Source organism: Cetorhinus maximus, chromosome 20, assembly GCF_964194155.1.
Source record: "Cetorhinus maximus chromosome 20, sCetMax3.hap1.1, whole genome shotgun sequence".
Taxonomy (NCBI): domain Eukaryota; kingdom Metazoa; phylum Chordata; class Chondrichthyes; order Lamniformes; family Cetorhinidae; genus Cetorhinus; species Cetorhinus maximus.
The window spans coordinates 42,214,426-42,232,061 of record NC_135898.1 but is presented as its reverse complement, the minus strand read 5'-3'; the positions used below and the strand labels follow the sequence as shown (position 1 = coordinate 42,232,061).

At 41.5% G+C, this 17,636-nt stretch overlaps 1 protein-coding gene across 4 annotated transcripts in view; it reads left to right on the top strand.

Moving 5' to 3' along the window:
- The window catches only part of asah2 (N-acylsphingosine amidohydrolase 2), a 99,614-nt gene that overhangs the window by 47,003 nt on the left and 34,975 nt on the right, over positions 1–17,636 (top strand). For all 4 annotated transcript variants that reach the window (XM_078565924.1, XM_078565925.1, XM_078565926.1 and 1 more), the window contains 5 exons: positions 494–575; positions 754–869; positions 2,164–2,258; positions 3,228–3,267; positions 7,225–7,323. In XM_078565924.1, coding sequence (XP_078422050.1) covers positions 494–575; positions 754–869; positions 2,164–2,258; positions 3,228–3,267; positions 7,225–7,323 — 432 coding nt within the window. The remainder of the gene's footprint in view (positions 1–493; positions 576–753; positions 870–2,163; positions 2,259–3,227; positions 3,268–7,224; positions 7,324–17,636) is intronic.

The window sequence follows — 17,636 nt, the reverse complement described above, 5'->3', positions numbered from 1 at the left end:
CAGCCACCAAATTTAGAAGCCTAGGATGTATGCCATCAGGTCTGGTGGGGGGCGTTGTTGGCTTTTAGTCCCATTAATTTCCCTAGTACTTTTTCCGTATTAATATTAACTGCTTTAAGCTCCCCACTCTTCCCTGACCCTTGGTTACCAATATTTCTGGCAAGTTTTTTGTATCACCTACTGCCAAGACAAACAGACAAAGTATTTATTTAACAATTCTGTAGTGATTTCATGCTGTCCAGCTCTTTCTTCGCTAGCCCTTGAAATTTAATATCCACCTGTCTCTCTCTCCCCATGGATAAAGGAAGTAAATATGGTGACTCACCGTTTTAATGAACATACAATAAGAATTTGTTATTAACAACGTAAACCAAAGCATTTTAATGCTTTCCAAAATGAGACTTTTTCTTGGAAATGTTTTCCAGTCATTTGGTAGTGTAGGCCAGTAAATATTGAGGTCATAAACTAAATTCATGGAATGTCTATTTTCCAGGGCCACACGTGTAAGCCTGCCCTTGGGTACAGCTTTGCTGCTGGTACTACTGATGGAGTTGGAGCCTTTAACTTTACACAGGGTGAGTTTGGCACGGAAGGCTGGAGTTTTCAAATTGCTTAAAAAAAAAATGTGCCCCATTTCCCATTGTGGGGGGGGGGGGGGGAAACAAATGAAAATTCAACAGTTTATCCAATATATAAAACAATGTCATCCTCAGAGGGTAGGTTTTGATTTACATTGTGATGATGTGTCCATAGGAACTGTCGAAGGAGATCCATTTTGGGATGCCATCCGTGACATGCTCCTGGGAAAACCCTCCAATGAAACTCAGGATTGCCACTACCCCAAACCAATCCTTTTCAATACAGGAGAAGTAAGTTTAATCTTTCCTTGTTTAATATACTGAAAATTTGTATAATTTTGCTCAACTTTGGGCTGTTGCACCACAAGCGTTTGGCATGCCTTCAAAAAATGTCTGTTGGGCAACAATATGTTCAAGTACCAGCTGTTAACCAAATGATTAGCTCACATTCAGTCAGGGAGATATCCCTGCACAGATCAAAATGTACTCCCATTTCCAAAAGAAAGCAAAAATAAAGTAACAAAGAAAGACCTTTAAAAGGTCTAATCCCTTTTTCCTTAAAATATGCAGAACCTTTCAAGGTTCCACTGACTGCAGGTTTTCTCAAGGCCTCAATCCCACTATGGCCTTTATAGGCACAGTGGGACCTTGGCAGCCAGAATATGAGGAGCAGGAAAGTGGTACAGCACCGTTCCCCACCAAAATTTATGCTAATGAAGCTCACGCCAGTCCAGGCCCCATCAGTCTACATAAGGTGGCCCACAACTAGGAGCAATCCAGCGGGACTGATCGCACTGAATTCCTTCCTTTTTCCACCCTTCTTGAAACCAATTTTGGTCGAGCAAGAAAATGCAGATCATTCCCAGTGTGTATTGGGAATCTAACATGTCCTTATATTTACGCCTCTGGGTCTATCCTATAAGATACAATCCTTCATCACAAGTGATGGAAACATTAATACTGAAGGATCTGCAGATAGTTGGAGCTTTGGTTGGCTTCCCCATCACTTTTGGCATTCCCATCTTGACAAATTTCCAGGTCAGGGTGGTTGCACAGGTGAACTGTGATAGAATGTTAAGATCCACACTGAAGACATCAATTTACATGAAAATTTAATCATACAATTTCTGATTTGAAGTCCATTGAAGCATGATAAAGCAGTAATCCTTGAGGGTGCCTCTTTCACACCAAGCCGTCTCCTTGAACTTGAGAACTGATTTTCCACATGACTGGGTTGTTGAGAAATATGACTTGATTTAATGACCTTGCATTAGAGACAGACCTGGAATATAAACCTCTTGTTTGTTTAATGCTCTGTAATTAGATCTCGCTATTATAAGATTGCTATTGCTATCTCCTCTCCCCTTCATAAAGACCCTTAGAAAATTCCTTAATCTTGATGAAGCTAAGGTGCTTCTTGCACAATATTTCTTTTTCAGTGATGAATTCATCTTGCCAGGCTATTTCATTTGCTGGTAATTCCTCTCCATTTTTGTTTGAAATGCATGACCGTCCCTTCCCTTCAGATTAAAAATTTATCACAGCAGCGTCATATTTAACTGGGTGCTACATCCTCACCTTACAGATGGTGAAACCTCTGCCTTGGCACCCGGAAATTGTGGATGTACAAATTCTTACCCTTGGGGCATTTGTGATTACAGCTGTTCCCGGGGAGTTCACGTGAGTCTTTGCTGAAGTTTTATAATGCCACTTTAGACAGCAGGTAGAAGGAGGCTAATGGTTACAGCTGCAATGGGGCTCCTTTTTGTAGTCCCTGTAGTAAAATGTGTTGTAAAAGCTTACACTCACTAATTGTAATCCTGTACCATATAGCTGTTTAGTTTGACAAGTTTCTCTTTTTTCCTTTGTGGTTGCTTTTTAAAATGTATTTCATTTGAAAAAGGGTGGATTTATTATTTGATTTTTTAGTTAATGTCACTGGGGCAACCAAGTATATAGGGACAGGAATAGGCTATTTAGCCCCCCAAGCCTGTTCTGCTATTCAGTGAGATCAGGCAGATCCAACTCCAGAAACCCGCCTTTGCCCCCATATCCCTGACAACCACTGGTTAACAAAAATCAATCAATCTCAGTTTTAAAATTAACAATTGATCTAGCATTAGTGATACTAAGAGATACTAAAATCTCTTAGTATTTGCTAAGAGAGTTCCAAATTTCTACTACCTTTTACAGGTATAAACGTTTCCTAATTTCTCTTCTGAAAGGTCTAACTTTTAGACTATGTCCCCTAGTCCTGAGATCCCCAGCCAGTTTCTCGCCATCAATCCTGTCTGTTCCCCGTAATAGCCTGAAACATTTGATCAAATCACCCTTTAACTGTCCAAATTCCAGGGAATACAGTCCTGGTTGGGGAATCTCTTATCATCTTTTTGGTTACTTTAGAAAAGGGTGAGTCTTTTTGCAGATACATATTGCACTTGGTTTGTTGTATGTGCCTATGTTTGTTTTCATGCTGTCCATTTTAATAACACTCACTCTGTGACACTTTCCCACCATTCACTGATTTTAATGTAGCTTTCAAGCGAAATCAGCTATTTGGATTATTTGTTCACTGTGGGGTGGTTAACTATCCTTGTGAAAAGGAGCTTTTAAAGTCTCCAAATTTCCATTTTGATTTCTTTTCCCTAGCACTATGTCAGGAAGAAGACTACGTGAAGCTGTGAAGCATGTAAGTTATTAATCAATGTCAAGTTACACCGAGTACTTCAGATGTGTTCGAAGATGCTTAAACTGAGAACTACATCAAAAGTAGCTCAGTTGAGCTCCCTGATGATCTGGTAGATAAAGGCACAATTGAATTGCAGCTTTAAGCCAGACAGGTCAGAAAGTCCTGGGTGTGATTCATAGACTGTGCTTTATCAACTGATCTCAGCCAGGGGAGCATTTAAGGCCTTACATGAGCCAAGTGCAGAGTGGAGGTTAAACAAACAATTCCTCTTAATTGCAATCCAGCAATACTTGCTAGAAAATGTCCAGTGTGAATGTGGGATGGGACACAGTTCAGGCACAGCTGTAATACCCTCTGAGGTTGAATAGCTCACTGACACTGTCTGGACTTAAACAGGAGGGAGGGCCAAGTGACTGAGGTATGGAGGTCTATGGGACTGTAACAGAGCTGGAAGAAAGCAATGTTTTTATACTCGCTTTGTATTTTTAATGAAGCATACAAAATCAATTTGAGGTGCACATGGATTGCACACTACTCTTACATATAAAGCACCACTGCATTTATATTTTCTATGTTTCCTCCCTCACGCGTTGTTATCAACCAGGCCCGCCCTTGCCCAAAAACAGCAGGCAAACTCCAGGCCCCTAGTCATGCACTGTTTCTCTGTTCAATCCAGTAAAAGGTTTGCAAAAATGGCCGAGAGTGACCCTACCTCTCTGATACTCCCCACCTCGTAAATGCCTCTGCTTGGTGCCTGTAATCCTGAACTTGTTACACTGAGACTTTCATATGCTATCACTATAGAGTACAGCTCATTACAGCTCAAATACTATGCTTTGCATCACTACGTCCTACACTTCAGTTTATTTTCATTGCTAACATAAACAGCCCTATTAAACCCTTAAGTGCTGAAGTTCCTATAAAACGTTCAAAATGTTAAAAATCAATTGACAAGAAACAGAAACAGTTTGATTTCTGTTGCCTGTTTCATGACTTCCAGAGGTCCCAAAACATTTTACAGCCAATGTTGTACTTTTGAAGTATAGTCACTGTTGGAATGTAACCATTTTACACACAGCAAGCTCCCACAAACTGCAATGTTCAAATAATTATTTTTCATGATGTTTGATTGAGAAATAAGTATTGGCCATGACACCTGGGAGAATTTTTACTTCCACCTGAGTAGGCAGACAGCAGGCTCTTGGTTTAACGTCTCATTCAAAGGATGGCGCTTTGGAAGGTGCACCACTCCCTCAGTGCTGAACTAAAGTGTCAGCCTAGATTTTGCGCTCAGGTCTCTGGAGTGGGACTTAAACCCCAACCTTTAGGCACAGAAGTGAAGGTGCTACTCACTAAGCCATGGCTGACACCTAATTGTCACTAGGAATTATTACAAATGACAAGAGTTTTTATTGTTACTTAGGAGGCATTGAGTTCTCAACATAGTACAGGGCCAAAGTGTGAGGGTGGCAGGTTCACTTTTCAGTAGGGCACCAATGAGCTACTTCAGTTTAGTTATTTTCTGATGCCAGGTCCATCCCACCACCCCCACCCCCACCCCCACCCCCCTCACCCCTCCGATTTGTCATAGAGAGATTTAGGCCTGGATTTTCACTGAGTCGGGATGACTCTGGAGCCCTTTAAAAATGGCGCCAGGACTCGATTCTGGGATTCCTGACCCCATTCCAGGAGTTTCTGATTTTCAGGAGTGCCTTTTAAAGGTCTGAGCTTGTTCAAATCAAAAGCCTGCACCTGGCACACCCAACCTGGCTCCGCTGTGGGAATATGTCCTGGTCCTCTGCAGTGTTTATGGAGTCGGGCCAGTCTTTCGATGAGTTGTGGTTCACAGCACTTGATAGATGTGAACCATTGTCTACATGAAGGGAACTTTTAAAAGCAAGTTTGAAAGGTCTCCTCATGGCCCCTTTGCCAAGCTATGCCTACTCACACAACTCCTATGGCCCTTTATGGCTCTTATGCCAAACTATACCCCTCTACCCAACTCCCATGCCAAGCTGTGGCATTTTCATGCCCATACACTGTGTGAAACCAATTAATCCTATAGTGACAATAGGCCATTTAAAAAGAGCTTTAAAATAGACATTAATTCATAACTTTCCACCGTTTCAAAAAAAGTCCTTTTACTACAGGGTAATAAAAGTGTCAATCATCCAGACCCTTTGAAGTATAAACTGAAAGCACTTGAAAGCTCTTAATCTTATGTAAGTAAACATTGTGCAATTGATGGCAGAGATCATAGAGCCAGAGCTGTCAATCAAGCAACATTTTCTCTGGGGCTCAGGTGTTTCAGCCGGCTAATGAATTTCTGAGCTTTCAGCCAAGCTGCATTATGTATTGTTGGCTGAGAACCCAGATGTCCATTAGAGTACTAAAACACCTATCATTACTGCCCTCATAGATATAGCTGCACTGTATAATTCACAAACATGAAGATTCAAATATTACTTTTGCTTGTATTTCAATTTTCACTCCCTCTTTCAGCAGGTTCTGTTCCATTCTCTGAGAGTCGGCATGAGCTTGAATGTAATTTAAATTTATAGATGATAAATGCAGGCAGTCTGCAGCAAGTAGAGATAAAATCGAAAAGCAATCTTAATACAGTGACTGCGCTTCCAAAATTACATGCATTTAATTAGCTGCAGACCACTTCGGGGCCTCCTGAGTTGTGAAAGGCTCTATATAAATGCAACTCTTCCTTTCTCTTCTTTAAATGCTGAGTTTGTATGTGGGGTAGCCCCAGACTGTCAGCTGCGTTTTGAGAACATTCCCTGAGTATGTTCACTTTTTTATTAGCTAAATGGGTGATTCTAATTAGATTGGATTGTACATTATTCCAGTCCGTTTGTACAGATTCAGTCCTGTCTCCAACTGTCTCAAAATCACTGTTCCTTGTTGCTACATTCCTTACAAAAATAATCAATATCAAACATCTTTAACCATCAGCTCCACTCTCCCACCCCGAGTCATCCATACTCCCAATAACCAGGGCGGATTGCATTTGTTGTTCAATCCAAATATTGGGCAGAATTGTTGTTCTGGAGTTGGGACCCAAATGGTGGGATGATTTCTGGATCTTGACCCTACATGACGTCGGAGTGACACACACAACACGAATTTGAAAGGATTGGCTAATTAATGGACACGGAATATTTACTGTCCAATTAAGGATGATGGACAGGCTCCCATCATCCTCCCTCCAGATATAGGTGCTCTCTCAGCACTTTTAAACTCTTTGAAAATTAAAATGGCCACAGTTGCCAGGCTGCCTTTGCGGAAGAGGAAGCCTCCACAGGGCAGTCTGTGGCCGCAGGTGTGGCCATGTTTCAGCATTGGTAGGGGTGCGAGTGTGGTTGAAAGTCCATCCTGACCGCTGGCTCCCTCAGTCTGCTACCAGGAGGCTGTAGTTGTTGCCCCTCTGACCGAACCTGCTTGAAAATGGCCCCAAGGAGGGAAGCTGCTGACAAACTAGCGTGCTGCTCTCCAGCGGCAATTTTTCGACCTAGCCACCTCCAATCCTGCCTCCATGGTTGTTTGAAAATCTGGCCCATTGAATCAGAAAACTTGCCAGGAAAATTACACCCCCTGACTGAAAACTCAACCTTCCTTCAATAAACTCCCTGATTAAAAACTCAGCTTTCCTTCAATAAACTCCAGCTAAAAACTCAACCTTCCTTCAATTAATTCCTTGACGAAAAACTCAACCTTCCTTCAAGCTCCCCAAAACATGAATCTCTCAGGCTTTGTATCATGCATCACCAGACATTATTTAATAATGTTTAATTGGAAGTTACCAAGATGTTTTAAAGACACCAATGAATGAGCATGAAGGGAACTCATTATTTAGAAGGGTTAATATTGTTATATATATATATATATTATAAAAACAATTGCACTAATTAGAGCAGCACTAATAATGGATGCCTTTTTCCCTTGCAGGAAATTGAATCCACTGGGTCTTTGAAGGATGTTGATGTTGTTGTTTCAGGTCTATGTAATGTTTATACACATTATATCACTACATATGAAGAATATCAGGTAATATACCACTTCATGCCTTCTTAGAGGGTGATTTAACACCAGATTGTGTTCCTTCTGGAAATCTAATTCATATTAAAGGTGTTTCCCAGTGGCACATTACTAATTCATTTTCCTTTCAAGATTTTCCTAAAATGACCACCATTTTTAATTAAATTCAGTGTTAAAATTTGTTGGTGCCCGGTTTTGGGGTGAGAACAACAAATTGGCCCCAATGCCCATAAAAATTAAGAGGTCCAAGGCACTATGGGGAGCTCATCCTTCACAGAATTGACTCCTGGGCTTTGATGCCTATTTGGGAATGAGGAGGACAATAGGAGGGGGCAGCGGGTAGCCAGCTGCGGCCTTCTGGAGTGTTGTTGAGCAGAAAGGAGCTCAACATCTAAACTTAGAAAATGTTTTTCTTTCGTATCTCTCTGGTCGTGGCTGCTTGCTAAGCCGCATTCATGCCTGGACATTCTGAGTGCAGCAAAGTAGATGTGTGCTCCGCTTAGGAAAGCCCGGTTTCCATGAGAGATCCTAAAGTAGTGGTTGGGCGCCTTATTGACATATGCAGGCGATCTAAAGCTTTTAGGTGGTCATCCTGGTAATCTAGAGCAACATTGCCTTTTAGTCATCCTTGAGAGGACAGGACAGTACAGCATAAGACACTGATTTTTGAAATTGACCTTTGCAATTCCTATCCCTATTTCCCTCAGTAACATAGGATGCATCCCATCCAGACCAGGTAACTGGCCTACTTTAAGGACTACCAGTCTTCCTCATCTTTATCTATTGTTATCCATGCATTATCACTGCTGCCTTCTCCTTTACTATAACATTGGCAGCATCCTCTTCTTTCGTGAAAGCAGATGCAAAGTACTCATTTAGTATCTCAGCCCTACCCTCCAGCTCCATTGAAGTTTTGTTTTTGTGCTTAATCAGCCCCACCCTTCATTTGACTATCCTTTTACTGTTTATATGTTTATAAAATACTTCTAGGTTCCATTTTATTTTAGTCACTAATATATTCTCATACTTTTTCTTTGTTCCACTTATTCCCTTTTTCCAGATCTCCACTATATGTTTTGTATTCAGCGCAGTATGAGGTTGTGGCTATAATATTATTTAAATGGGATTTAATGAAGTAATTTGCAAAGAAAGACTTCAAAAGGGAATGGGTAAAGGCCAGGGACATGGGATTAGAATGGATGGCTTCAGCTGAAGAGCAAGCACTGGAATGGTGAGTCAGTTGGGCTATCTTCTATTTGTAATTTGTGAGATTCTAGAGGATACATGACAGACATCTACCACATAACTCCATTACCCAGTAATGCAATTAGATTTTAAAAAATGAGAACAACAGCAGGTACTTTTATTTATGGCACCTTTAGCATAGAAAAATGTCCCAAGGTGCTCTACAATTGCGTAATCAGGCAAAATTGAGGCTAAACCAAAGAATTGCTGTATTTTTTGGACAATAAGATGCACCGGATGATAAGGATTTTAAAAGGTAATATTTGGGAAACATTTGGGTATAATCTTTGGACCATAAGATGCCCAACAATTTAGGCAACTTTTTCCGAGGAATAAAGTTCATCTTATGGTCCAGCAAGAACAGTAGATGGCATGACAAACAGCTTGTTCAAAGAGATGGGTTTTATGGAGGGGCTTAAAGGAGGAGACAGTGGTGGAGGGCTATAGGGGGGAAGTTATGGGGTATAGGGCTAAGATGGCTGAAGGTACAACTGCTGACAGCAGAGTGAAGAGAGTGAAGGATGCACAACAGAGTCAGAGGAATACAGAGTTTCCAGAGGGCTGTAGGGCTGGAGGAGATTACAGAGATCGGGAGAGGCGAGGGGCAAGTTCTCATAGCACAGGACTTGACTAATGACTAAGAAATCATGATGATTTAAGATGGAGTAGGTGACCTCTAGCTTGACTTTTAAAAGCCTGAAGATTTTGAGAATACACATTACCAACATGGAGACATATCCCAACATAAATCTGTTTATACTGTGGTTATACACAGACATTACATGTTCAAAAATATTACAAAAGATGAAGTGAACTAACAGCAGATGGAGGAGAGGTAATGATAAATGGATCCCAAGGCAGATGGTCAAGTATGGAACTAGAGGAAAATCCCTTTCTTTGTTTCCAGAATGCGGCATTACAAATGTTTGCCTCCTACCTACTAACCCAGTGTCCTAGTAGTCCCTCTTTATACTCTTCTGATTGAACCAAATTAAATAGACTAATTAACAAATTAAGCAACTAAATTAAAGTGACAGCCCTTTAAAAGGGCACTGTAACAAAGGGATAAGGATTTAAAGAAAACAAACCAAGGGCAATTATGGATGAGCAATAAATGCTGGGCAATAAATGCTGGCCTAGCCAGCAACGCCCACATCCCGTAAATGAATTTATAAAATATCAAAATGTTGTTTCAGGGGCCAATGATGCATCCCAGCTCCCACAGTGCCTACTGGTTGCTGAAGGCCTCAAGTGTGCCAGTCCCTCTTTATACACTTTTCAGCAAAATCAAAACTGAAGGGTCAAGTTAACAAATTAACAATTTAAGGGGATAGTCCCTTGAAGGCACACCAACTGAAAGCAAAATCAGAACGGAAACTTATCAAATCAAAATAAAATGTGGTTCTGGGGGTCAACAATGCATCCCAGCCCCGCCGGTGCCCACCAGTTGTAGAAGGATTCAAACGTGCCAGTCCCTCTTTATAAGTGCTTAATTAAGCAATGCCCTTCACTTGTGTATCTTACCCATATAGTTAGCATTTTGTAAGCAAGCGATCAGTCTTTGAGCAACTTGCCTTGGTCTCATTATTTTGGAATTTATTTATTTCTATTGGTCAGTTTTAGCTGCTTGGTTTTGGTGCTGGTCATTTCACTGTTTGTTACTGTTGGTAGAGTTGTCAAATGAATCTTGATATACCATCTGATATCCTGTAACATACTCGGGCCATTACGGTTTAGCGGCTTCAGTAAACCCTGTTAACAGGGTATCAGTAGCATTAAGCAGTAATTTACTGTAAAGATGGGCTATTCAATAATGAATAGGATCCTTGCTAACTGCTTTTTCTAAATAGATTGTCTTGTTTGGTTTCCTCTCTAACTCCTGGAGTTTGCTTTCTTTTCAAAGAGAGGATGGGTAGCTTAGGCTGTGGATTTTGCCGTGAATCGCAGGCTGCGATTCTTAGAATTATCAACACGGGGGAATGGGACGAAGGTTCATGACAAGTTTGATTCTAACAGAAAGTCCCTTTGAATATGGGAGGCTTTTTGCTTTTCAGAGTGAAATTGGCCAGATTTTTTAACAAAAATCATTCAATTCAGCTAGCAGGTATTGTCATTTTAATTTGCTGTCACCCATTAAAGACTTAAAGATTACTTTTGCTAAATCATTTAAATGCCATCATCAAGTGAAACTTAATGGGCCTGAGATTTCTCAACAAAGGTCTGTTTCTACAATGTGTCAGTCATCTCATCCCTTCAGTTCAATGTCGCCGCCTCACTGTTGTTCACCTTTTTGAATTCATTCACAGGATGTGGGTGTCGCTGGCTGGGCCAGCATTTATTGCCCATCCCTAGTTGCCCTTGCAGGTGGTGGTGAGCTGCCTTCTTGAACTGCTGCAGTCCATGAGGTGTAGGTACACCCACAGTGCTGTTAGAGAGAGAGTTCCAGGATTTTGACCCAGCGACAGGGAAGGAACGGTGATATATTTCCAAGTCAGGATGGTGAGTGGCTTGGAGGGGAACCTCCAGGTGGTGTTGTTCCCATGTGCCTGCTGCCCTTGTCTTTCTAGATTTTAGTGGTCGTGGGTTTGGAAGGTGCTGACTAAGGAACTTTGGTGAGTTCCTGCAGCGCATCTTGTAGATGGTACACACTGCTGCCACTGTGCGTTGGTGGTGGAGGGAGTGAATGTTTGTGGATGTGGTGCCAATCAAGTGTGCTGCTTTATCCTGGATGGTGTCAAGCTTCTTTAGTGTTGTTGGAGCTTCACTCATCTAGGCAAGTGGAGAGCATTCTCTCACACTCCTGACTTGTGCCTTGTAGATGGTGGACAGACCTTGGGGAGTCAGGAGGTAAGTTACTCAACCCAGGATTCCTAGCCTCTGACCTAATCTTGTAGCCACAGTATTTATATGGCTAGTCCAGTTCAGTTTCTGGTCAATGGTAACTCTCAGGATGTTGAAAGTGGGGGATTCAGTGATGGTAATGCCATTGAATGTCAAGGGACGATTGTTACATTCTCTCTTGTTGGAGATGGTCATTGCCGTGCACTTGTGTGGCATGAATGTTACTTGCTACTTGTCAGCCCAAGCCTGGATATTGTCCAGGTCTTGCTGCATTTGGACATGGACAGCTTCAGTATCAGGGGAGTTGCGAATGGTGCTGAACATTGTGCAATCATCAGCGAACGTTCCCACTTCTGACCTTATGATGGTCATTGATGAAGCAGCTGAAGATGGTTGGGCCTAGGACACTATCCTGAGGAACTCCTGCAATGGTGTCCTGGAACTGAGATGAATATACAACCAATTGACTTCCAACGATCAGAGCCACCTTCCTTTGTGCCAGGTATGACTCCATCCAGTGGAGAGTTTTCCTTCCATTCTCATTTACCCCAGTTTTACTAGCGCTCCCTGACTCGGTCAAATGCCTTGATGTCAAGGTAAGTCACTCTCATCTCACCTCTTGAGTTCAGCTCTTTTGTCCATGTTTGAACCAAGTCTGTAATGAGGACATGAGCTGAGTGGCCCTGGCAGAACCCAAATTGAGCATCAGTGAGCAGGTTATTGCTAAGCAAGTGCCGTTTGATAGCACTGTTGATGATCCCTTCTGTCACTTTACTGATGATCGAAAGTAGACTGATGGGGCGGTAATTGGCCGGGTTGGATTTGTCCTGCTTTTTGTGTACAGGACATACCTGGGCAATTTTCCACATAGCCAGGTAGATGCCAGTGTTGTAGATGTACTGGAACAGCTTGGCAAGTTCTGGAGCACAAGTTTTCAGTATTATTGCCATAATATCATTAGGACTCATAGCTTTTGCAGTATCCAGCACCTTCAGTCATTTCTTGAGATCATGTATCTCATGCATTATCATGTCCCCTTACAAAAGGGGACCAATACTGTACACAGTACTCCACATGTGGTCTCACCAATACCCTGTATAACTGAAGCATAACACCTCTACTCTTGTATTCAACTCCCCACGCAATAAATGATAACATTCTATTAGCTTTGCTGGTTACTTGCTGCACCTGCAAACAAACCTTTTGTGATTCATGCACTACAACACCCAGATTCCTCTGCATCTCAGAGCTCTGTAGTCTATCACTGTTTGGATAACATCCCTCTTTTTTATTCATCCTGCCAAAATGGACAACCTCACATTTTCCTACATTATACTCCATTTTCCAGAACTTTGCCCACTCACCTAACCAATTTATAACCTTTTATAGCCTCCTTATGTCTTCTTCACAATTTGCTTTCCTACCTACCTTTGTGTCATCAGCAAATTTAGCAACCATAGCATCAGACCCTTCATTCAACTCAGTTATATAAATTGTAAAGAGTTGAGGCCCCAACTGTGATCCCTGTGGCACACCACTCATCACATCCTGCCAACCAGAAAATGAGCCATTTATGCCTACTCTGTTTCCTGTTAGCTAGCAAATCTCCTATCCATGCCAATATATTACCCACTACACCATGAGCTTTTGTTTTCTGCAATAACCTTATTAAGGCACCTTATCAAATGCCTTCTGAAAATTGAAGTCCAGCACATCCATCAGTTCCCCTTTATCCACAGCACCTGTTACTACTTCAAAGAACTCCAATAAATTGCTTCAACATGATTTCCCTTTCACAATGCCATGTTGACTCTGCCTGACTTCCTTGAATTTATCGAAGTGCCCTGTTATAACATCTTTAATAATAGCTTCTAACATCTTCCCTATGACAGATGTTAAGCTTGTTAGCTCCAATAATTGTATATAAGGGAAGAATGAGTCTAAAGTTGGTCTTTTACCTTCAGCATGTTTATTCTTCAGCCAGAATGGCAGACTCCCAGTTCCTTTCCCCCACTGGAGTATTACTGCTGTACCCATTATGGGTGAGCTAATGCCCATCACCTGTCTTAACAATGCAATTGTCTTAACAATGCAATTGCCAGTTGTCAAGATGATTGTTATTGGACCTTGACAATGTAATTGCTGATACATTGACAAAACTAACTGGCCTACAGTTTCCTGCTTTCTGTCTCCCTCACTTTTTGAATAAAGGAGTTACATTAGCTATTTTCCAATCTAATGGAGCCTTCCCCGTATCTAGGAAATTTTGGAGAATTAAAGCCAACGCATCAACTATCTCATGAGCCACTTCACTTAAGACTCTTGGATGGAATCTATCTGGACACAGGGACTTGTCAACTTGCAGTTCCAACAATTTGCTAAGTAGCACTTCACTGGTGATTGGAAGGGAGGGAGGAACTCAAGAAAATTACAATCACTGATTTACAGCTATCTCTGGGATGTTACTTGTATCCTCTACAGTGAAGACCGATGCAAAATACCTATTCAATTCATCTGCAATCTTCTTATTTTCCATTATTAATTCCCCAGATTCACTTTCTATAGCACCATAGAAAAGTTACAGCACAGAAGGAGGCCATTCAGCCTATCTTGTCCATGACAGCCCGAGGACACCCAGGTGCCCTTTCTAATCCCACCTACCTGCACCCGGCCCATAGCCCTGCAGCTTACAGCACTTAAAGTGCAGATCCAGATACTTTTTAAAAGTGTTTAGAGTTTCTGCCTCTACCACCAACTTGGGCAGTGAATTCCAGACACCCACTACCCTCTGCATAAAAAAGTTCTTCCTCATGTTCCCCCTGCATCTTCTGCCACCTATCTTCAATCTCTGTCCCCTGGTTCTAGAATTCTCCACCAAGGGAAACAATTTTATCCTGTCCACTCTATCTATTCCCCTCAAAATTTTGTACACCTCAATCAAGTCACCTCTCAGCCTTCTTTGTTCTAAGGAAAATAACCCCAACCTATCCAATCTCTCCTCGTAGCTACACTTTTCTAACCCTGGCAACATTCTTGTAAACCTCCTCTGCACTCTCTCTAGAGCTATTACGTCCTTCCTGTAATGTGGTGACCAGAACTGTACACAATACTCCAGTTGTGGCCTCACCAGTGTTTTATACAATTCCAACATTATATCCTTACTTCATATTCTATACCTCTGCCAATGAAGGAGAGCATTCCATATGCCTTCCTTACAACCTTGTCTACTTGAACTGCTGCCTTCAGGGACCTGTGTACTTGTACGCTAAGATCTCTCACTTCACCTACCCCTCTTAGTATATTCCCATTTATTGTGTAATCCCTGTAACTGTTTGACCTCCCTAAATGTATGACTTCACACTTCTCTATGTTAAAATCCATCTGCCAAATTTACCGCCCACTCCACCAACCCCTCTATATCATTTTGGAGATTATGGCTATCCTCTACACTAGCCACTACTCGGCCAATCTTTGTGTCATCTGTAAATTTCCCAATCGTGCCCCCCACATTCACGTCCAATTAATATATAACACAAACAGCAAGGGTCCCAACACCAAGCCCTGTGGAACACCACTTGAGACAACTTTCCATTCGCAAGGGCAAGCATCGACCATTATCCTTTGTTTCCTGTTACAAAGTCAACCTTTTATCCAATTTGCCACATTACCCTGAATCCCATGGGCTTTTACTTTCCTGACTAATCTGCCATGTGGGACCTTGTCAAATGCCTTTCTAAAACCCATGTACACAACATCCACTGCACTACCTTCATCAACCCTTCTTGTCACTTCCTCAAAGAATTCAATCAAATTTGTGAGGCAAGACCTTTTTAACAAATCCATGCTGACTATCCCTAACTAGTCTATGCCTTTCCACATGACAGTTAATCCTATCTCTCAGGATTGATTCTACTAATTTTCTCACCACCAATGTAAGACTAACTGGCCTATAATTGTTTGGCATTTCCTTTGATCCCTTTTTAAAGTTAAAGATAACCCAAAGATGTTTTATCAATGCATTAATGCTAAAAGGTTAGTTAAGGAAAAAATGGGACCTATCAGAGATGAAGATGGGAACTTGTGGGGAGGCTGTGGGAAGGGTTTTGAATGAATATTTTGTCTCCGTGTTTACAAAGGAAAGGGAGGATGTAGATATAATAGTCCAGGAGGAACACTGCGAGATATTGGGTGGGATAGTCATAAAGAGAGAGGAAGTACTCGAAGGGTTGAAATCCTTGTAAGTTGATAAGTCGCCAGGGCCAGATGGATTGTTTCCAAGGCTGCTGAAGGAAGTCAGGGAGGAGATAGCAGATGCTCTGAGGATGATTTGGCTGAAATTGTGCCGTATAAAGTAACTTTTAGTTCCTTTTTTTCCTTAGACTTTGTGATTCTAAAGTAATTTGAATGAGAGTCAATTTTTTTGTATAGTGAATTTATTACTGCATTTGGATTTCTCCAGTCCTCCGGTACCTCCCCTGCATCTAGTGAAGATTGGAAAATCATTGGATTTCAACCTTTCGAGGACTTCCTCTCTCTTTATGACTATCCCACCCAATATCTCGCAGTGTTCCTCCTGGACTACTAGATCTACATCCTCTCTTTCCTTTGTAAACACGGAGACAAAATATTCATTCAAAACCCTTCCCACAGCCTCCCCACAAGTTTCCATCTTCATCTCTGATAGGTCTCACTTTTTCTTTAACTAACCTTTTAGCATTAATGTATTGATAAAACATCTTCGGGTTATCTTTAATTTTACTTGCTAATCTTTTTTCATGCCCTCTCTTTGATTTCCTTATTTCCTTTTTTACTTCATCCCTGCACTTCCTATATTCGTCTAGGCTTTCTGCAGTGCTTAGTTCTTTGTGCTTATTGTACGCTTCCTTTTTCTGTTTGATCTTCCTTTATGTTCCTCTAGACAACCAGGGGGTCTAGATTTGGCAGCACCACTTTTATTTTTGTAGGGGAAATGTCTACTTTGTACAATTAGGATCTCGCTTTTTAGTGCTTCCCACTGGTTTTCCATTGTTTTATCTTCCAGCAGTGCTGTCCAGTGCACCTCAGCCAAGTCCCTTCTCATTTCTGCAAAATTTGCCTTCCCCCAGTTCAAGGCTTTTATTTCTGCCTTATCTCTGTCCTTTTCCATGGTAATGTTCAAACTAACTGAATTGTGACCACCGTCCCCGAAATGGTCGCCAACTGTCACTTCACCCACTTGCCCTTCTTCGTTCCCCAAGACTTGGTCTCGAATTGCATCTCCTCTCGTTGGGTTTGTCACTAATTGGTTGAAAAATTTTCCTGGACACACTGCATGAATTTTTCTCCCTCAGTGCCCCTTATATTGTTTGAATCCCAGTTGATATCAGGATAGTTGAAGTCTCCTACTATTTTTGCCCTCTTGTTCTTACAAGCAGAAATTTGTCAACATATTTGTTCTTCTATCTCCCTTTCACTATTTGGGGGTCTGTAGTATACTCCCAGTAGTGTGACTTCCCCTTATTTATTTCTAAGCTCAATCCATAAAGCCTCGTTTGTTGACCCATTTAGTATATCATCCCTTCTCATAACTGGAATTGATTCTTTAACCATTAGTGCTACCATCCCTCCTTTTTATCTCCTACTCTATCGTGTCTGAAGACTCTATAACCAGGGATATTAAGCTACCAGTTTTGTCCCTCCTTTAGCCAGGTCTCCATTATAGCAATGACATCCTGCTGCCGTGTGTCTACCTGTGCCCTTAACTCATCTACCTTGTTTGTAATACTCCTTGCATTGAAGTATAAACAGTTTAGCCCCATCAATTTCCCTTGCTGGACACTTTGTAAACTTTGCTTCTCCTGTAACTCCATGTCTATCACAATGTCCCTAGCTAATTTTCTACCTCCATTTATCTGATCTGAATCTGACCTATCTGATCCTACTCCTGGGATCCCATCCCCCTGCCACACCAGTGCTCACTTTGTTAACTCTTTTCTTTTTTAAGTATCTATAGAAACGCTGTCTTTATATTTCTAGCTAGCTTTCTCTCATAGTTTATTTTTTCCCTCCTTATTAATCTTTTAGTCATCCTTTGCTGCTTTTTATATTCTGCCCAATCTTCTGACCTGCCACCCATGTTTGCTCAATGATATGCTTTTTCTTTAAATTTGCTACTATCTTTAACTTTTCTGGTTAACCACAGATGGTGGATCCTCCCCTTGGAATTTGTATTACTTGTTGGAATGTTTCTATTCTGT